This window comes from Hypanus sabinus, chromosome 13 (genome assembly GCF_030144855.1).
Source record: "Hypanus sabinus isolate sHypSab1 chromosome 13, sHypSab1.hap1, whole genome shotgun sequence".
Taxonomy (NCBI): domain Eukaryota; kingdom Metazoa; phylum Chordata; class Chondrichthyes; order Myliobatiformes; family Dasyatidae; genus Hypanus; species Hypanus sabinus.
The window spans coordinates 73,602,984-73,624,946 of record NC_082718.1 but is presented as its reverse complement, the minus strand read 5'-3'; the positions used below and the strand labels follow the sequence as shown (position 1 = coordinate 73,624,946).

Genomic DNA, 21,963 nt, shown 5'->3' with positions numbered 1-21,963 from the left:
TTGCTAATAGTTGAGGTCTCTAGATTACTGATCCACCAACAGTCCCCTCACATGGCTCCATGATTTGAATTTCAAGTAATTCTCTGTAATTCCAAGAGAGTAAACTTGGATGATGATGGTGTTTGGGATTCTGATATTGGGATGGGAGGTGTTCATGTAGCCAACAATCTGACATAGGAACATTGTCCAAATGTGTTTGGATCGTGAGTAAATAAAGACTGGAATTTGGCACGACTGGGTTAACAAAGATTTACAATCAATGCTTTAGACAGCGCTGTTAGGATTTGTAGATGAGTGGGGAGTTTGTGCAGAAACTGAAACAATCAGATCCACAGAAAACAAAGCAGTGTGTAATTTAGAGATAGAGCACAGTAATAGGCCCATCTGGCCCAATAAGCCAACACTGCCAATTACTCGCATGTGACCAATTAATCCATTAACCTGTACCTCTTTGGAACATGGGAGGAAACCCATGCAGTGATGGGGATAATGTAGGAACACTACAGGCAGCAGAGTTAGATGTGATTCACTGGTGCTATAATCGTGCCACACTAGCTACTACACCACCATTCCGCCCCAGATTCAACTGAGTCACTGTGGTTTTGCAGACTTCGGATAGTGATGAGCATGAAATCTTGGCTAGCTTCCTTTAAGCCTAGAGAACAAGATCCAATCCTAGTACTGAACACATAACAAATCCACTTAAATTGACTGGGAAGTGATATCAATCTTATTGATAAGTGCTCATCACTACTAAAGTATCAACAATATTGAAAGAGTACACAGCACATTTACATGGATGTTACCGGGACTTGAGGACCTGTGTTATAGGGGAAGGTTGAATACGTTAGGACTTTATTCCCTGGAATGTGGGAGAACAAAGGGAGATTTGATACATACAAACAAAATTATGAGGGATATAGATAAGGTAAATGCAAGCAGACTTTTTCCACTGAGGTTAAGACTAGAACTAAGAGGTCATAGGTGAATAGTGGAAGGTGGAATGTTTAAGGGGAACATGAGGGACAACTTCTTCACTCAGAGGGTCACGTGAGTGTGGAATGAGCTGCCAGTGGAAGTGGTAGATGCAGGTTCAATTTAAACATCTAAATGAAATTTGGATAGGTACATGGAGGGACGGGTATAAAAAGCAATGGTCCAGGTACAGATTGATGCACTAAGCAGAATAATAAATTGGCACAGACTAGAATAGGCTGCTGTGTTCTATGACTCTATACACCAAGCTAGAAAGATTGACTTAAACAGAAACCAGACATATTGTCTTGGAGGTGAGCACACAAGGGCAAGTATGTATAAATATAGCTCACTATTTATTTATCTCATTTAGCTAAGGTGGAGATTCTTTTTACATCTGTACAAAATGCTGATTTTTAAAATGTAGTATTATAAAATAAAATGGAACATAATGTCTCTGACAGTCAAAAACTTGAACAGACCAAAACAAAATTGGTTTTCAAAACACTCTGGAAAATAAAAATCAGACATTTACTTGAAGATACAAGTGAAAATGGAAAAGTGAAGTATATTTGCATAGAGAGAACAGTTGGTGCAATGTTGTGAACAGATTAATACAGTACTGGATTGGAAAAATAACTCGCAATTTATTTAAAAAACATTTGTGGTATAAAAGTGGATGAGGAATAAAGCATGGTCTATTGTTGGACACCATCAAGCACTCTCAGAGAAGATTATAGTGCATTTCAGCTTGTTTGTAGGAGCTCTCCAATGCAGTAACACAGATAAACAGTAAATGCTGTAACTCAAGGTGAGCATTAGCACTAGGGTCCATCTTTCTATTGCCCATGCTAGTTGTTTCACAGTCTTAAGTAAAAACTTTAGATTCCTGTGCTGTGACCAAAGACTGCCCAAATCTACATTACCAAATGGGAATTTCAAAATGAACTTTCCTATTGAATTTGATTGTGTTTTTAAAACCACAAATCTTCTCAGCCAAAATAAATCAAGTTATACTTTGAGGAAGCCATCAGAAGATGATGCTCGAGAACCCTCTAACACCCACTATGCTCTGGGGTGCTCAATGTGAGCTGTTAATTAAATACTTGAATCTAAGCAAAGACTTTCGTGGCACTTAATTGGTCCACCAAGGTGTGGCCGAGACTTACCTAAAGTTAAAGGAAAACAAGCAGATTAATTCTGGGCAACACACAACATACTAGAGGAACTCAGCAAGCCAAGCCAGTACAGTCGATGTTTTGGGCCAAAACCTTTTGGCAGGATTAATTCTGAAAAGCATTTAAAACTGCTTTTCTGTTTTATCTTGCAGCATCGATGGAAGATTTTTCTCAGAGCTCTCTTTCAATGTATGGCAGGGAGGCAAGGAGGAGACTGCAGTGGAATATTAACTGATTGATTTCTGTGTAGTTTCACAATTAAAAACTGAACACTGATGTAGTGAAGTGTTTTGAGCATCCACCAACACTGAGAACATTCCCCGAACAGTATTCACTATCACCATCAGCTCCTGGTCATAGTAAATTAAGGATCTGCCATTTGAGACAGTAATGAATGGGTGGTGGGGAGGAGATACATCTCTACCAAAGGAGATGCAAGGCGCTCTTCCCTCCCCTGGCCTGCAGGTCACCTTTGGGAAAAGTGTAGCACCTGCTTAGCCTTCCAATCAGGGTCATGAGAAGTCATGGGATTAGGTGGTAGATGGTCATGAGCAGCTGGTGCACATCATGGGTTCTGATTACGTCTGCCTGGCATCAGTGGTCGCAGTCTCTGAAGAGTACTGATAATGGCTGGGCTCACCCATATTGTAAAGACACTGCCCAGAAGGTGGCAATGGCAAACCACTTTTGTAGAAACATTTGCCAAAAACAATCATAGGCATGGACAGCATGATTGCCCACATCATACAACACGGCCCATAGTGATGACGACAAATGAACAATGCTGATCGCTAACTTCTTTACACCCTTTGATAATGGGAGAGGAAACAAATTCATTTTTGGTGTCAGTAGGTTGTAACTTGCTTCTAAAATTCAGTTCTACAAAAGTTCAAAATTTTGGATGCCAACTTCTACATGCATGTATATCTATCTAGTTCATTCAGTTCATGTGATTGAGGACAAATGTTTTTACCTTAATTTTTTTTTAAAACTCAAATTATTCCTGAAACTAGCTTATTGAAATAAAGTAAATCTTCCATTTTCTAAACACAGATCCTTGGTTGTGTACACTCCAACTTTCCTGGTGAATTCGGTGAGTAGACCTTTGCCTGGAAATTAGCTTCTCTCAGCTGACCAGCACACACCATACACAGTGAACAGTCCTTGCCTTGGCTCACCTGGCATCGGTTCTGAGGCCTGTTCCACAAATCTAACAAACAGGTGACATCCGAATTATGTTGCTGATTAGTTCAGAGGCAGGTTCTATCTTGCTGACTATAGTAATTTGTGGTGGGATTTGACCATTGTTTATTCCTGCAAGAAAACTGACGGATTCTGCAAACATAAGGATTTTTTCCCCTGAAAACTGCTGGGCCAACCAAGTTCCAGGAATAACTATACTCAATGCACGTATGCTCCTGCTTCAAATAGTTGCAATTCTCCCTCAAAGATAATTGCAAATGTAATAAGCTAGATGCTGTGTGGTGAGAGAGCAGATCGCCTGTTCTAGTCACTGAAATGGTATCAATGTTACTGATTAACTGCAAGTTGAAACAAACTGTTTGTTTTTTGGTCAGGATGAAGAGGTGGCGATTGAAGGAGTCTTTATTCTATCCTTCATCTTCCTGACAAAATGGTGATGCAAGTAACAAGTGATTTTTTAGTACTGGGTATCACTGGAAATGAGACAGTGCCAATTAATTGGAAACATGAGACAGTACAGGTAGGTAACCATACTCATTTCCCGAGCTGATCGCCTGCCCGTTTCTCCGGCACTGTGGGTTGTTGAACAAAAATGTGCCCAAAGGACAAACATAATTGATACTCAGGTAGGTTCAGCATACCGAGTGCACAAGACCTTTATCAGAGTGTGTGATGATCTGAATCTAATCCATAACCAGCCAGTAAATTCAGACCATCCCAAAATCATCTCCACTTTATATACCACATGCTTTTGGGAAAATGGAATTAACTCAGTGCGATGTTCTTGATTTATCACCTTAACTTACAGTCTCATTCAGGAACATCACTTGTAACATGCAACTCAAAATGCTGCTTGCCACAGGTGAGAATCACTAACCTGATTGCATTGCATTGAGATTTCTCCTCCCTCCACAATTAAAGTGAACACATTAAGAAATTCCACTGATTTAAAACCCAGCACTAGATCTGTGAAACATGGTTTAATTGTGTTAATATATTATTTACTAGTTAATAAGTGTTAACCTTCCATACTAACCTAGAGGTAATATAAAGTGTGGCTTCAGAATGAACATACAAGTTCCCACAGATGGGTTCTCTTCTTCTGGGATTAGCTACTGTTGACTCAAGTTTTTTAAAGCGTTTTTTTTCCCCAGCGATTTATTAAAATAAGTTGCTGTGGAAGGTTGCCCTTTCCATCACTACACACAGAAGCAAGCATTCTAACACTGCAGTCCAGCATTGTCAAGTAAAATCACTAGACTATCTCATGATATCTCAGCCTTGAGTCCCGGCAAGGCGGGGTTTGGAGAAAGGGTTATTTTCAATGTCAGTAGGGAAGTTGGTGGATGTACAAGAATATAGAAAATATTTGGTCAAAATCTGCAGCTACAAGGACAATTTAAACCACTACACAGTTCTGGCAACCATTTTCTCTGATATGCATGAACTTTGTCATTTAGTTCAACATAGGTATGACAAACATTGGAAATCAGAAAAGTTCTTGTGTTTTCTGAGCACTGATGTATGACTAAGTATTCGTAATGGGAACATATAATCCAAAAAGATCCACAAAACACTCCTGTAGAAAGGGATTAAATCCTTGTCTTCATGCTAAGATTGTGCACCTGACATTACAGGCCGGCCCTTCTATCTTCAATTATAAAATATTCCCAATATATCTCTACCGCGATCACTGCTTCAAAATGGAAAGCCACAATTCAAGCTTCCAATTATTTGCACAGCAAAAACATAATATACAATGGAGTAAAAGACCAGAGACAATTCATAGGAAGAAGATTCCACATTACAAATCTACTGAGCTGCATTTTAGAGATTAAAGAGAGGCGTTGTGGGGCATTAGGAGTGATTGACTGGACATCGTGTAGCTCTCCAAAAGTAATGGATTGTAGCGCTCTGGGGCATCAAGGGAACCCAAACTACAGCAACATCTCTCTGGCTGGTAAATCAAAAAGACGGTGTAAAATAAATTACGTTTACTCTGAGGAATACAAGTATAGCATGGCCAATATGAAAGAAGAAAGGGTTTTTTTGCTCAGCAATACGTTACAGCAATTAATCACGTAAAACAATTGCAGGGAATCCAAAATAACCATGAGAAAATGTTGGAGTACACAGCAGGACGGCAGTGTCTGGAATAGCAAGGACAGGTATGAACCATGATGTTCATTGAGAACACCATTCTCTGACTCTCAGGTGTTTATTCACCCGATTTTCAACCCCTCCCCCCATCTCCAAGCTCATTCTCAACAGCATGCGGGGGGGTGGGGAGTGGGAAGGGGGTGTGACTGGCAGGGTTCAAAGAGCTACATATGGAGAAAGTGTAGCATATCTGTTAACGTTGAAAATAAATGTGTACACACATTTTTAAGTAACATCCTGTACAACATTTAAACACACAGTACCTTGCTTCTTCAGTGAATAGGGTAAATTTTAAGGCTAGAATTTAGCAGTGTAGCCAAGTTCCCACTTTTGATTTTGCAATTCTCCAGACTTCATGTACTGCATCTCATGAAATCATCCTCTGGCTAAGTTTTACCAAATGGCTTTTACCCATTTTTCACTGTTAAACTTTGCAAGAGCTCCATTCGATGACAATGTTTTTCTGTTCTCTTTCTCCGAGGAAGGGAGGGATGAAGGATTGGATTTGGACAGCCTTTCAGCTGGATAATTTACCCCTCACTGATGGAGGTGTGACCGGTCATCTGGACGCTTGATGTGAATCCTCCGAACTCGTTCAATTCTCTCCCGCTCCTCCTCCTCTTCGATGTGGTGAGAGCGGCCGGCAGCTCCACCTGTTGCCTCAAGCAGAGCGTTGTCTGGCCCGCGCCCATCCTGAGTCTCATACAGCAAAATATTTAGAGTCTCTTCATAGATTCGGGCTTCAGGGAACTCAACCTGCAAGAGTGACAAGCCATCAGTGCTGTACACATTTCATTCGACTAGTGAAATCTGGAAGAGTTGGCACAATTCACACCTTATTGAGAACTTACTGTTAAAACTGGACACAGGAGACCAGAAAGCCTCAACACTGGGATACTGAGCCCATAAAAAAAGTGGGTGCACTTAAAGTGTTTTTCATAATATCTTGCACTGTTTTATACCCAAACCTTTTTTGAAATGTATATTGTTTATTGTCATTCTTTAGTACACCAGTGTAAAGAACAACATGATTTTCCTCTGGATCAGATGCAGCATAAAAGGACAATAAATATAAAAGCAATCCGAAAACACAATGTACAAGTAACAGTAAATGGCAGTGCATGGGGGAAAGATGAGGGGCTGTGGGAGAGGAGTGGCTGATGCAGTCATTATAATTTAGATGATACATATCCATGCACAGCAAGCTCCCACGAACAGCAGAGATCATTTAGATTGCTTGGCAATTTTATTGGTAGAGGGAATGGACACCACTCCTCCACTTCCCTTCAACTGGTCCCCACCCTGAGCTTGCGTGTGTCTCAGTTTAATGCCTCTTGGATAACAAGTGGTCTAAAAGTAGAGGGAATAAAGCAGTGTGCAGTCTGCTTGAAATGGACTGCTGATTCACGTGGACTTCCTTCAGAAATCCAGGCCATTTCCAAGATGGAATTCTGTCTCTTTCTTTGAGTTAACCGGATGGGCAGGCCTAGAAATTCTTGTTTGAATCACTCTAAACACCTTTGCCTCAGTTCACCTGAAGGAAATGCTTCAAGGTTTGCATTCAATCAAAAATCCAATCTTTCAATAAACATGCCACCTTCCACTGGTCATTGCTACCTGGATCTTATATTTCACTGATTAATCTGACAGTTTACAACATCAAACAGGATTTTATGATGAAACGGTATTACAATGCTTTGATCATAAAACACACATCACTAACTAGACACTAGTTAGAAACAAAAAGTCCCAATAAAACTTTGTAATACAAAACATTATTAGTTAGTTTCTACTTAAATGCGATGGGCAGCATAGTCTTGACCTCCATCTCAGGGACAAAAGAGTTCATAGCTTCTTCACCATTAGTTCAACTGTGTGACTAGTAAGTTAAAGGAAGACGTCCTGAGATCACAATGACACCATGCTATTACTTGAGCTCCTTTCTTGAAAGTGCTTGAACTACTTGAAGCAAGAAGCCACAAGTTCCTGGGTGTCAACATCTCAGAAGATCTATCCTGGGCTCAACATTTTGATGCAAAAGCGGCACACCTGTGGAGACTGAGGAGTTTTGGTATGTCACCAAAATATCCTAGTAAAATCAATTACAAATGTAGGTGGAGAGCTTTCGGACTAGCTGTATCATCCTCTTCTCATTACTAACACCGAGGTAACGGTATAAGAAGCTGAAGATGCACACTTAACATTTTTGGAACTGGTCCTTCATCTCCATCACAGATTTCCATGAAAACTACCTCATTATTTTGCCGTCATTTTAAATATTCTTATTGTAACTTACAGTAATGCTTCCACAAAACAACAAATTTCTTGACAAATGTCAGCCATAAATGTGATTCAGCTATAATTCAGTGAGTAGAACTTGTCCAAACTAAAAGACTGTGGGGTTCAAGACCTATTGCAGAGACTTAAAACAGATGCTAGGTCACTACACTTGGAATGTTGTTCTGAGAGTAGGATATTTGATTTATTGGATATATGATTTATTTGATTTATTGGGGCAGCTTCTGATCATCGTTGAGTGAGAGCTTGAAGACACACACCAACAGGAACAGCTTCTTCCCTTATGCCATCAGTTTTCTGAATAGACAATGAACCCATTAGCTCATTAACTACACTACCTCATTACTATTTTTTTCTTTTTTTGCACTATTTAAAAAATATTCTTACTGTAATTTATTATGTATTGCAATGTACTGCAACTGCAAAACAACTTCACAACATATGCTGGTGATATTAAACCTGATTCGAGGAGAAGGCAAGTGATGCCTGATGCTTTGGCCAATGTGAATCCCTCAACCACAAGCGATAATTTGTTTGCCATGTATCAGGTGTGTTAAAAAATTGCTGAGGATAGATTTTTCTGTTGTTTCTTTCTCATTAGAACACTGACTACGTTCACAGCAGTGAAGTACTTTGTGCCCAGAGATGAACGATGCCATACAACTGGGAGAACATCTCCCTTTCATCTCATGATAATTTCATTACCATTCACTAAACAGCAATTGCCTTGGCAACAGTGAACAGCTCATTAAAGCACTGGCACGTTCAAAAACACTAACAAATCTTATTTCATGGCAAAACTAAACCATATATCTGGCTTAAAAATAAAAGGCAGGGAAACAGCTTCTTTTAACAGAGTCAGTCAGTAACCGAGGAGAGCACAAGTTAGTTCACAGGAAGAGCCTAGGTTTATATCAGTAAATAAAAAGTTGGTTCAAACTGAAACCCACCTTGGTCTGTTTCTTTTCTGTGGCGTATACAATGGAAGTGCAGCACACCTCAGCAATCTTTCGTCCTTGTCCATAGAAGGACCAGCAGCAGATTTCATCGCCAAGGACGTCCTTAATGAAAAGTACTCTGCCATTGAAGCGCAGAGACAACTTGTCGAATAACTCTATGTTCTTTAGCATGTTATCATCAGAATTGCTGAAAACACAATAAATTGTATTTAGTTTAGTATCAGTTGGTCAGAACCTCAAAATTAATTTCTGATTGACAGAATCATCAACAGAGGGTGAAATCTGATGGGTAACAAAAATTTCCCAATGTGTAATAACCATATAACAATTACAGCATGGAAACAGGCCATCTCGGCCCTTCTAGTCTGTGCCGAATGCTTACTCTCACCTAGTCCCACCTACCTGCACTCAGCCCATAACCCTCCATTCCTGTAATGGAACAATGGGATTTCAATCACGGTGAAGCATTTGAAATGTTCAAAGATATAATAGCTGCTTTACTAAAAATAAGCTCACTTTTTCTTCCTTGCAGACAAAGTCTTAAGTCCTTAAACTTTAGAATTCTGATTCTCTTTCCTTCATTAAACAGCTTCCAGACATACATCTCTGATCGAGCTTCTCATTCTCTGTTTCAACACCTTCTTATGTAACTTGGTGTCAAATCCTGTTTGATGGTACTCCTGTGAAGCGCCTTGGAATGCTTTACTACGTACAAGGTGCTGTAAAATACAAGTGCTAAGCTAGGGATCATCTGATGCTGGGGTGAAAGAATAGCATTTCCACTGATTATGACAGCAGCACAGTGGTTGTGCTACGAGAATAGTTATCCAGAGATCTGGACTAATAAGCTAAAGACATTTAAATATTATCATGGGAACTGGAAATCACATCAACCTAAAGTAAAAGTTAAAAAAATGAAATGTTTGAGACACTAAGCTGGGCACCACATCTGTTTTAAATTGCAAGTCACCCAATCTGTGATATTGGCTCAGATTTCTTCTCCCTTGGCACAGGCTGTTTGTTCAACCTTGGAATTCACACCTTTTCACATTCCTTTGCTGGTACTCTCACTTTCTAAGTACAGGTTGAGCACCACTTATTCAAAATGCTTGGGGCCAGAATGGTTTCAACTTCTGGAATATTTCCATCTATATAATGAGATACCTTGGGAATGGAACCCAAGTCTAAATACAAAATCCATTTACATTACATATACAGCTTATATGTATACTCTGAAGGCAGTTTATATAACATTTTTAATAATTTTGTGCATGAAACAGTAATATGCACATTGAACCACCTCAGCTGCCCTGGTGATAGTCAGTGGATGTTTGACATCACCATCATTCCTGACCCTGAATTTATGGGCTACCTGTAAGCAGTATGTGTATTACATGTGTACTAATGCAGCGATAAGGTGTGTTAGATTTTCAGTGACGATCTTAGCAAATTCAAATCAATTTCTTCACTGTTTCATGATCAGCAGATGCTTTATCATCACCAGTCTTATAAAAATGCAATGCCCTTTTCTTAAATTTCTGGAACAAGCCTGAATTATCACAATTACCTTCAATTTTCAGTTTGGCGTGATAGATCTTTGCTTGTTTCATGATCAGCATATGTTCACTCTGATGCAGACAAATCAGCTCTTTCTATACACAATCGAGATCTTTGTTTTCACTTTATGTAGTGTTTTTCTATTTTTATGAACTTCACAGAACTGTCCGAGATGTGCAGAGACCTGCACATCGCCTAGGAACCTTACTAGCACCTTGTGGATTTTTTAATTTGTGATGTCATGTCAGTGCTCAAAAAATTTTGGATTCTGGAGGTTTCATGGATTTTGGAATTTCGGGTAAGGGATGTTCAACTTGTACTCTCATTTCAATTCCTCTTACTAAGTGCTCCCAATAAGCACAAGACTGCCTCTTATAATGAATCCTCACTGCAACCCTGGTCTCACTATCCCTTTGCCCTACCCATCCTTCCACCCTCCACCCATCTCCACAACTTTAAAAAAATTTTCCCTTCATCAGTTATGATGAACAGTCTTCATCCTGAAGCAACACAAATGCAATTTAGAATTTAACAAAAGAAAAGCATCCTTTGCCACACATGCCCAGTCCAAATGAAGTTACTGAAAAGGGAGCAACTAACCCAGTCCTGATGAAGGATCATGACCCAAAATGTCAACAGTTTACTCTTTTCCATAGATGCTGAGCTCCTCCAGGATTTTGTGTATGTTGCTTGGATTTCTAGCATCTGCAGATTTTCTCATCTTTCAGCAACCAACCCATGACTGCCCACTTCATCCATGGCCTAGCAATGGAAGCCCGCTCCATCAGTCTCTGGGAAGTGAAACTAATGGCCACTTCCACTGTACACCAATCATCTGTTAGAACTACAGTGGTCTTCTAAACACCTGCAGGAAGTGTCCAAGAGTACATATGGCATTTAACGATGACCCACACTTACCTAGTGTAAGAGTATTTGTTGTTGCTTCTGTTATACAACAGTTTCACTGCAGGCTGTAAAGAGAAAAGAATATCAGGCTGAACATGTGAAAAACGAACTAGACAATTAATAAGATCTGCTATACGGTCTAAGCAGCACATCACAGCTTGTCAATCTAGCTATCCAGAATCTGCTGGTAACTGCCACCAGGCAGGCCCTGGCTTCTAAGATCACTTTATCAACTCTTAAACATGCTCTGTAGTAGGAACAACATTTTTATTGACATGCCCCCATGAGGGACTAACCCTCAGATGTTGCAACATCACTCTTGATGCAGTAACCCTAACCTCACTGGAATATGCTTCTGTGCAGAAGAATGTAAAGGGGAAGACAAGTACCTTTATTTTTTTTGTTTGCTATATTTAAATTATGATTTCAACTGATTATTTGCTTTTTGGCATTTTGGTTTACCATTGTCACATGCACCAAGATACAATGAAGAGCTTGTCTTGCATTCTGTTCACAGAGATCAGATCATTATACAACACATTGAGATCAAATAGAAAAGTGTAGATAAAGTGTAAAATCTACCAAAGAAAGTGAAGTAGAGGTAAATGTTGAAGTGCAGGGTCAAACACAATGGTCTGAGGACAAGAATCCAGCTTCTCATACAGGAATCTGTTAAGAGTGGGGTAGAAGCTGCACTAGTTTGGTGGTACATGCTTCCAGGGACAGAAGCTGTCTTCTTGTCTGATGGTACATGCTTTCTACCCAATGAGGGGAGAAGAGAGAATGACCAGCATGGGTAGGGTCTATGATCATGCTGACTGCTTTAGTGAAGCAGTGAGAAATATAGGCAGTGTATGGAGCAGAGGCTGGGGCTCCTGTGATGTGCTGAGCTGAGCCATAAACCCCAACTCCCCATAGTTTTTTGCAGTCATGTTAGCTTTCAAATATTCTTTGTTAATAGTTTTAACTATTTTAACTATTTAACAGACACTTAAAATATTTTCAGGTTTAAGTCAATTGCTGAGAGTAGGACTTGCCAGTTAAGAAAGGGTTTGCAGGTGTTATGTCCGCAGCCCCCCCCTTTGAGAATCACAAGAGCACTAGTTGAGGGGGGGGTCAGTAGACCCAGGAAATGGGAGAGAGAGACTGCCTCGTTCCACTGGTGATGCAAATTGACCATTGTCTCCTGGAGACCACGTTTGTGGATTGGGGACTATGCTACGTGCAAGCCCTCGGGCAAAGTGGGCTGGTTGAGAGAGAGATTGCATCATCCCCACCTGATTGACATCTGAGACCCCGTGAGGAAGTATAAAAGAGGGTCTGGGGGAACAACCCCTTTAGACGCACCAGAAGAAACGCTAACGATCCCGTAGTAGCGGGAAGCCATTTGAAGGAAGTAACGTGCGTTCGATTCCGTTGCTAGAATCGGTGACTGGAACCACAGAAACCAGCTTTTAGCTAACAACGGGGAAGCCCGCTCCCCTGATTCAACAGATTCACTTCATAAAAGACCCGGGCAAGTTTCTTTTCTCACCAATCTCTCTCTCTCTCTCTCCAACAAGTGAAAACCCAGCGGTCCCCCAAAAGGCTGAAGCCTGCAGGAACTGAGTGACTTTTATATTTCCATCGGACAATATATTATCCCCTAGACAAAAGATCGAGCTGTTTCTTATTGATGGTTATTATTAGACCCGCGCTTTTAGATTGAGTAGTGACGACGTATATTATCTGAATGTTTCTATTAATCATATTTTTGTGCCCCTTCATAAATAAAGACTTTTAAAAATAGTACCCTCAGACTTCAACGGACCTCTCTATCTTTGCTGGTAAGTGATCCAGTTACAGGATTTTGTAACACAGGCATTCTGGGAAGGTGTCAGACCATACCAACGAGGCAGAAGGCACTCTGAGCTCGTGAAACAAGTCCCCTATAACAGGATTTGCTACATTTAGTCAATTATGAGCAGTGGCCATGAAGTATCAAGATTTGGTCTAATACTTTTTTGTTCAAACATTCCCTTAAGAACAAAGTTAAGTACTCTTAACACATTCTGGAGGAAATGGGCAAATGGTACACAAGAGACTGGAGCAGAGGTTCCTAACCTGGGGTCCTAGGACCCGAGTTAATGGTTAATGGCATTAAAAAAAGGTTGGGAACACCCTGGTCAAGAGATTGACACAAGCTGGAAACATTCCACACTGGTTTCGAGCAGGTGCTTTTGTCAGCTTGGCTCCAGATCAGAATATATAGAGCTCTGATTGTCATCTGATGACTCTGTTACAAGTGTGGAATGGAGAAAAAAGCAAATGGTATGACTAACTTTGAACAGTGAAATAACAGCTGTGGGCCTGGGGAATGAAGTGCAGGAAACTGCCATAAATGATGACATACTGAAAAGTCATCAGCATTTACACCTTCCTTTCGAGGCTTGTTCCAAATGCTCTAACCTTATTAGATGTTGCTATCAATCGTTGTTCCTCCTTGTTAGATGTGATGACAGGAACTTTACAGAAAGGTTCATAAGTTTCTTTCTGCTGCAAGACAAAGAACATTTCAAATCTGAAAACATTTTCAAACATTAACACAAAGCACGGCTCACTTCAGAGACCATAATTTCTAAGAACTTTTATAAAGGCAGGTAGAATAAAAATAATTAAAAATTGAGCCCATCACACAGATCCAGAGTCTGGTACCCTCTGAGTGAACAGAGAAATGTACAAGCCCTTTGGCCCATGTTTTGCCAACCTTTCAACCTATTCTAAGATCAATCTAACCATTTCCTCCCCAATCCATCTCTTCCATTCACATGCCTAAGAATCTCTCAAATGTCCCCAATGCATCTGGCTCTATCACCACCCCTGCCAGCACATTCCACGCACCTATCACTGTGAAAAAACCTACCCCCGATATCCTCCCATACTTCTCTCCAATCAGCTTAAAATTATGCCCCCCTTGTATTAGCCATTTCTGCCCTGGGTTAAAGTCTCTGGCTGTCAACTCTATCTATGCCTCTGGTCATCTTGTACACCTCTATCAAGTCACCTCTCATCGTCCTTCGTTCCAAAGAGGAAAGCCCAAGATCATTTAACTTTTCCTCATAAAGACCTGTTCCCTAATCCAGAAGTAATTAACATGAATACCTTTCTTTCTAGTAACAACGTATGTGAATTTTATCCACCATAGCACTTTTTTACTTGATCAGGATGAGGGGAGGGGTGGATGGAGGGTGGTAGTGGGAGGAAGGGAAAAGAGAAAAGAAGAATCACTTCCTGACATAGTAATGGTCTTCCTGGTCAGGACCACAAAATTATCTTCACCATTATTTGTTCTTATTCCAACTTCTCATTTTACAGTTTGTGGCCCTCTACAGCAGGGGCTCCCAAGCTGGGGTCCACAGACCCCTCAGTTAACGGGAGGGTCCATGGCATAAAAAAAAGATTGGGAACCCCTGCTCAAAAGATTTCTCTGACCTACCTTGTATGATGAAAAGGCAAAGCATGTGTAACTTTTCCTCAGACCACTGAGACTGGTCTTGTTGCCCTCGACTGAATCATTCCCAGGACAGTGCCCTTGCATCCCCAAGCAGAACTGGACGCAAGGGGTCACAGTACAACCGGAACAGAGTTTGGAATAAAGAACTCACATCACTAAACTCACTAATATAGCAGTCTGGACAGCATCAGTTACAGTTATTGGCCACACCGCAGTCTCCACTCATTCACTCCGAAAACTAAACTGCATTAAATAAAACCCAACAATGCCTTTCTTTTAATCTGCTATCCCACCCACACCCCCAACCTATGCTTTCCCGTTTTATACGCTCATTTCAGATTTGTCCTTATTGCCTGACACTTTGCCACGATGGTACACTAACCTCCTTACCATTACTAGCACGTTAGCTGTCCATTTCCAACTAGTCAAGATAGACATCTACAATCCATCCAGCACTCTAGATTGCATTCCTCCAATGGGCAAAGCACTGATCACCCCTGCACTATCAGCCTGCACTTCTATTCTTCCCTAAACCTCTACATCCTCCTCTCTCCTTTCAGAAACTTTCTCAACATCTATTTCTTCAGCCAAGCCAGTTATACCTTCTAAATAGTTTATTTCACCATGCTTGGGGTGTTCATCTTATGCATTTTAAGCACCTTGTGATACTTGGGCTTCTTACAAGTTGTGACTGGATACCTGGACTTCATCTACTCTGCCCTCTTCCTTTCCAGCGACTTGGCCCAAAACATTGACTTCTTAGATGTTGCCTGGCTTGCTGAGTTTCCCCAGCACTATGCACCTGTGCGTTGCTCAAGAATTTTAGCACTTTCAGAATTTCGTGTGGTGATTACATGTGTTTATTTCCAGAGTATACTGCAAATAACTGAGATGATAGTTGGGGGTCACCGATGCTTTTTTGCTGTTGGGAGAGTCGGGGTTGGTCGTTGCCTTGCTGCCACTTGTGCATGGGAGTGGGGAGTAGGGGAGGGCTTTGGTGTTCTAACACTTAACTGTCATTCTTTGAGGCACTCTTCTGTTTTTGTGGACATTTGTGAAGAAGGAGTTTCAGGATGTATATTGTATACGTTTCTCTGACATTAAATGTACCTATTGCTAATCAGGATGTGAAGATTTATACTACCTTTGAGTAGACTGCTCTAAATTCCAATTCATCGCTTCTGTACCTGTTAACGTTGGTCCCTATTCAGTTAAAGGTTAACATTAAAATTCCCAATTCTCATCCCATTTTTGAATATGTTTATGCTCTTGCCTCTCTTGCCGAAGCCACTGCCAGTGAAAGTTCCAACTGTAAACAGCTTGTTGCCCGATGTGCCAATTAAGGTGGGGAGGAACTAAGTCCAAGGCTTGCCTCCCTGTTCAGTCTCTTCAGGTCCTCCAAAATCTCAGCCTTGCCAATTCCTCCTATCGTACCTTTCTATTTGACTGAGCTATTGGCCACATAATTATCTCCATATATGGCTTGGTGGAAAATGTTTGTGTATTCCAGCACCCTGGAATATTTTGCTATGTTTAAAAGGTTTACATAATGCAAGTGAATACCATTGAACTGAGGCGGTGAAGAAATGAACTAATGAACATCTTTTCAGCAGTTCTGGGATGGAAAAATCATTTTTTTCTTGGTGGGGGAAATCCTGAACAAAACAATGCACCTTAAATTGAAGCATGGCCATTGAGCAGGGATATCATGCATTGAAAAGGTTCATACATGGTACCAGGGTATTGGTTTGAAGCACCATGAGAGGAAAGGTATTATTCTGATTAGTGACCAGACAGGCTTAAGACTCCTTTTCAAAGTCTTTGTCCCATGAAGTACATTAATCTTTACCTGCACAATGAATATTCACCTGTACTTGAACAAGTTCTACAAACACCTTCATTCCCACCTTGTAAATGTAAGCTCCAAAGCAACATAAATTATTACCTACAATAGATTCTGCAGATGCTACAAATCCAAGCAACACACAAAAATGCTGGAGGAACTCAGCAGGGCAGGCAGCATCTGCGGGAAAAAAATACAGTCAATGTTTCGGGCTGAGACCCTTTCTGCTGAAACTTTGAGACTGTACTTTTTTCCATAGATTCTGTCTGGCCTGTTGAGTTCCTCCAGCTCTGTGTGTTGCATAAATTATAACCTCACTATTTTTGCTTTACCTGTAACACACACAAAATGCTGCCTGGTCTGCTGCGTTTTCACCAGCATTTTGTGTGTGTTGCTTGAATTTCCAGCATCTGCAGATTTCCTCGTGTTTGCTTTTTCCGTTCTTATTGAGTATTATATCTATTTAATACATTACTTAATACATACAATTTCTTCTTGTAATTTATAGCATATGTTATATATTGCATTGTACCGCTGCTGCAAGACAATAAATTTCACGACATACATCAGAGATACCAAATCTGATTCTTTACTAATCCTTTACCAATTAAATGTCCTCAGGTTCCTTGTCTCAAACATAATTTTGTTGTATTAATTTTATGACAACCCTTAAAGCTGAAGAAAAGGGAATTATTCAGGAAGCCAGTTTAGATGTGTAGGACTGGTATTTTGGTCAGGTTTAATAAGCTTTCTTCCCAACCTGTGTCACAACTGTACTCTTGGCAATCACTTGTTGATATTTCTACAAGACCTAAAGTTTGAAGACAGTGGTTTTACCTGAAGGGCAGCTTGACACTCCTCCACTAGCCCCTGTACCAAATAGTATTTGGCCTCAGCCAATAGTTCCTCGATTTCACGGTTAGTTTCTGGCAATGGCACAGCTCCATCCCGGAGATAGTTCAGCACAGCACCGAAGTGCTTGCCACAACGGTCAATTAGAATCCAGCCTGGAAAAAAAGACATTAAGGTGCTCATCTTAGCTTGAACTTGTACATACTCACCCACATACCAAGGGCATCTTGTGGCATTCTGCTGGCTGTGAACAAAGGCCCTTGGACGATTCCTGTGCAAGCTGAAATGCTGGAAACCCACCACCTTCTGAAAATTGCATGCAGTCCAATTGGTGGTCAGAAACAAGACCCATGAGAAGTAAAGACTGGTATTTCACATCACATCTGTGGAGACCTGAAAGGGACTTAATAACTTCTTCTGGCACTGATTTCTCTCAAACAAGTGTGATGTAAACGACTGATTATTAAACCAGTTATTTTCCAGACTAAATTGTCTGCAACTGAAGTTGTGTTATAGGATTTTCAGGTTTCATTGTTTGGTTATTTTCCCATTCTCTTAAATTTTTGTTTCCCTTGTTCAGATACACTGGACATAGAGGATGTCTTCGATAGTGAGGGAGTCTAGGATCAGAGGGCACAGCCTCCTAATAGAAAGACATCTCTTTAGAACAGAGATGAGGAGGAATTTCTTTAGCCAGAGGGCAGTGAATCTGTGGAACTCATTGCCATAGACAGGTGTGGAGGCCAAGTCATTGGGTATATTTAAGTGGGGGCTGATAGGTCTTGACCAGTAAGGGCAAAGGTTAAAAGGAGAAGACAGACAAATGTGGTTGAGAGGGATAATAAATCAGCCATGATGGAATGGCAGAGCAGACTTTGAGGTGAATGGCCTAACTCTGCTCCTGAAGAAGAGTCTTGGCCTGAAATGTCAACTGTTTACTCTTTTCCACAGATGCTGCCTGACCAGAGTTCCTCCAGCATTATTGGTATTGCTTTGGATTTCCAACAGTGTTTTTCACGTTTATCTTAGGTTCTTCATTTTTTTCCCCAGCACTTAGTTTCTTCCCAAAGAAAATCTTCAGGGTGTTCTCATGATGAACTGTACACTGCTCTGTCAACCTGTATTAGTTGCCTCCACACTGGAGAACAGGTCCCAGAAATCTACCAGTCTGCATGACTGATAACAGGAACTGTACATGCAGAAACCACACTCAGTAAAGCTTCGTCACTACACACCTACTTAGCTGTTGTTTTATCTTCTCAGATAAACCTTACTTTGCAAACAGCTGGGTAACACTGAGCAACACAATGTGCTGGAGGAATTCAGCAGATCAAGCAGCATCCTTCCACTGATGCCAAGTTTCTCTGGATCGCAGAATCTGCTGTCTCATGCTTCCTGCAGATGGCACTAGTGAGCTACTGGAGGTGCAGGTACTCAGTACTGCCCCCAGGTGGGGTGTCAATACCCTGCAGTTTGGCTGGTTAAAAACTAAACAGTAAAGAAATTTTACTTTTATTAAAATTAAGAAATACTGATACAAGTAATTTAAATAATAAGGCTCTACAGATAAATGAAATGTTCTAATAATTTAACTGCAGTTTCAGGATTATTCCAACTGCGCAGGAGCTGTAACTATCGTATGGTAACTACTGAACAGTAAAGTAGCTTTTAGCATAACACGATTACACCACCAGTCACCTATGCTCAATTCCATCAGTTCTGTAAGGAATTTTATGCTCTCACTGTGACAGCATGGGTTTCTTCCAGATGCTCTGGCTTCCTCCCACATTCCAAAGACATATGGGTTCATTGGTCACATGGGTACAATTGGGCCGCACAGCCTCAATGGGCAGAAGGGCCTGTTCCCATGCTGTAATCAAAGGCAGTGAGGGGAACTTTGTAGAGTTACCCAATAACTATCCACATGCAGGTGAGACGCTGAAAATGCTCTAATGCCCAAGATGGACATGATGAATTTAAACAAGTATCCAAAAATCCATGGAAGTAGTTGCCAAATGCAGAGGTCAGGTTTGACAACTATGTGAAGGTTGTTAATAACAAGCTGTCTTTGACACTGTACTGGCACCACCATTATCACAGCTGAACTGCTGCCAAAAGAAATTCCTCCATCTCCTTTCTAAATAGACTTCCCTCTATCCAGAGGCTCTGTCCTCTGGTCTCAGACTCTCCCACTATAGGAAACATCCTCTCCACATCTACTCTATCAAGCCCTTTCACCATTCAATAGGTTTCAATCAGGTCACCCCTCATTCTTCTGAGTTCCAGTGAATACAGGGCAAAGAATCATTTTTGTCAAACTCCTTTAGACACTCTCCAGTGTCAACACATCTTTTCTAAGATAAGTGGCCTAAAACTGTTCACAGTACTCCAAGTGAGGCCTCACCAGTGCTTTATAAAGTTCCAACATTACATCCTTGCTTTTATATTCTAGTTCACTTGAAATGAATGCTAACATTGCATTTGCCTGCCTCACCACAGACTCACCTGCAAATTAACCTTTAAAGAATCCTGCACAAGGCCTCCCAGGGCCCTTTGCACCTTAGTTTTTTATATTTTCTCTACATTTAGACAATACTCTACCATTTCATTTCTACTACCAAAGTGCATGACCATACACTTTCCAACTCTGTATTCCATCTGCCACTTCTTTACCCATTGTCGAAGTCCTTCTGTAGCCTCTCTACTTCCTCAAAACTACCTGCCCCTTAACCTATATTTGTATCATGAGCAAACTTTGCAGCAAAACCATTAATTCTGTCATTCAAATCATTGATACATAGTTTAAAAAAGAATCAGTCCCAACATAGACCCCTGTGGAATGCCACTAGTCACCGGCAGCCAACCAAATAAGGCTCCCTTTATTCCCGCACTTTGCTTCCTGCCAATCAGCCTCTGCTTTATCCATGCTAGAATCTTTCCTGTAATACCATGGGTTCAAAACAGCCTCATGTGTGGCATCTTGTCAAAGATCTTCTGAAAATCCAAGTACATAACATCAACTGATTCTCCTTTTCCATCCTGCTTGTTAATTCTTCAAAGAATTCCAACAGATTTGTCACGATTTTCCCTTGAGGAAACCATACAGCCTATAAAATACAGTCTATTTTATCATTTGCCTCCAAGTATCCCGAAACAATCCTTAACAATCCACTCCAATACCTTGCTAACCACTGAGGTCAGACTAACGCCTATAGTTTCCTTTTTTCTGCCTCCCTCCCTTCTTGAAGGGTGGAGTGACATTTGCAATTTTCCAGTCTTCTGTAACCATTCCAGAATCTAGTGATTCTTGAAAGATCATTACTTATCCTCCACATTCACAACAAATGCCTCTGCAATCTCTTCCACCACCTCTTTCAGAACCCTGGGGTGTACGCCAGGGGTCACCAATCTTTTTTTGCACTACGGATCGGTTTAATATTGACAATATTCTTGCAGACCGGCCGATGGGGGGGTTAATCACGACCGGATAACAGCAATACTCAGAGGGTTCCTTATGTCCAGTCTATTCCGCAATTTAGTTTTCGTGGCTATCAGCACTTGCTTCTGTCCCGCTTGCTCACGCTTTTCCTGCTCAAAAAACTAAACAGGTTTGTCTTCAAGTGCAGGGTGCTTGGACTCAAGGTACCGAAGCAGTTTTGAGGGCTTCATTGCCTCATTAGACAGACTCCGGGCCCGAACTCCAGCCTCCCACTGAACATTATGCCCAGTGTTCCCTCTCAACTCTGGGAGTCAGAACCCAGAGGTTCCAAGAGTCAGTGGGAATGTTGCTTGTTCCAGCAGATCTTGGAATCTTGTGCTGCATGGATTTGCCATCTGAGCAACATGATCATTTGAGATTGCCAGATAGGATACCAAAGGGAGGGACAAGACTGGGGTGGATGTAACAGGCCAGTTTAAGGTCAGTAATTTACCTTGGACACCATTGCTGAAATGAAGCCAGAAACTGGGGGGGGGGGGGGGCATCTTAGCAGATTAAATGATATCAATAGATAAATGCTGGGGCCAATGATTCATACTGGCTGATGTCTGATCCTTTTTATACAATCCAACATCCTATCATATACAGGTATTCACAATGGAGGCACTATTAGCACAAGATGCTAAAGGAGGTGCTGGGAGTAGAGTGGGAAATCCAGCTGTTCATAAATCAGAAAATACTGAAAATATTCAGGGGGCTAGAGAGAGAAACAAGAGTGAATATTTCACGCCAATAGCCTTTGATCAAAACAAAGGGTTAAAAGTGAGGCCAGGGGCAGAGACAAGAAAAAGGAAAGGGCGGAGAGCAGGAGGCTGAATAATACATTTTGGAAAGGTACTGGTGCTTGGAACTGTTGTTGGCAACCCCTTGCAAAGATTTTTTCTATCACAGATTTATGCATGGTTTGAGGAAACCTGGAAATCCAATCCTGGAATTGCAAACATGCCTGTAGAAGGAAAGATGGTTTTTTTGCAGGTCAGCTGCCTGTTAGCAGAGATTCCTTCCTTTCCTCTTTCCTACCTCAAAGGCAGTATTTTTCT

General features: G+C 41.0%; 1 protein-coding gene across 4 annotated transcripts in view; it reads right to left on the bottom strand.

Annotated features, from left to right (window-relative positions):
* Positions 1 to 1,487: 1,487 nt before the first annotated feature.
* Positions 1,488 to 21,963, bottom strand: part of kctd10 (potassium channel tetramerization domain containing 10) — a 35,051-nt gene continuing 14,575 nt past the window's right edge. For 3 of the 4 annotated variants that reach the window (XM_059987874.1, XM_059987876.1, XM_059987877.1), the window contains exons 3-7: positions 17,410 to 17,579; positions 13,685 to 13,771; positions 11,249 to 11,301; positions 8,765 to 8,960; positions 1,488 to 6,272 (exon numbers count right to left, since the gene is read on the bottom strand). In XM_059987874.1, coding sequence (XP_059843857.1) covers positions 6,054 to 6,272; positions 8,765 to 8,960; positions 11,249 to 11,301; positions 13,685 to 13,771; positions 17,410 to 17,579 — 725 coding nt within the window. In that variant the 3' untranslated portion in view covers positions 1,488 to 6,053. The remainder of the gene's footprint in view (positions 6,273 to 8,764; positions 8,961 to 11,248; positions 11,302 to 13,684; positions 13,772 to 17,409; positions 17,580 to 21,963) is intronic. The other variant, XM_059987875.1, reaches the window with a different exon arrangement.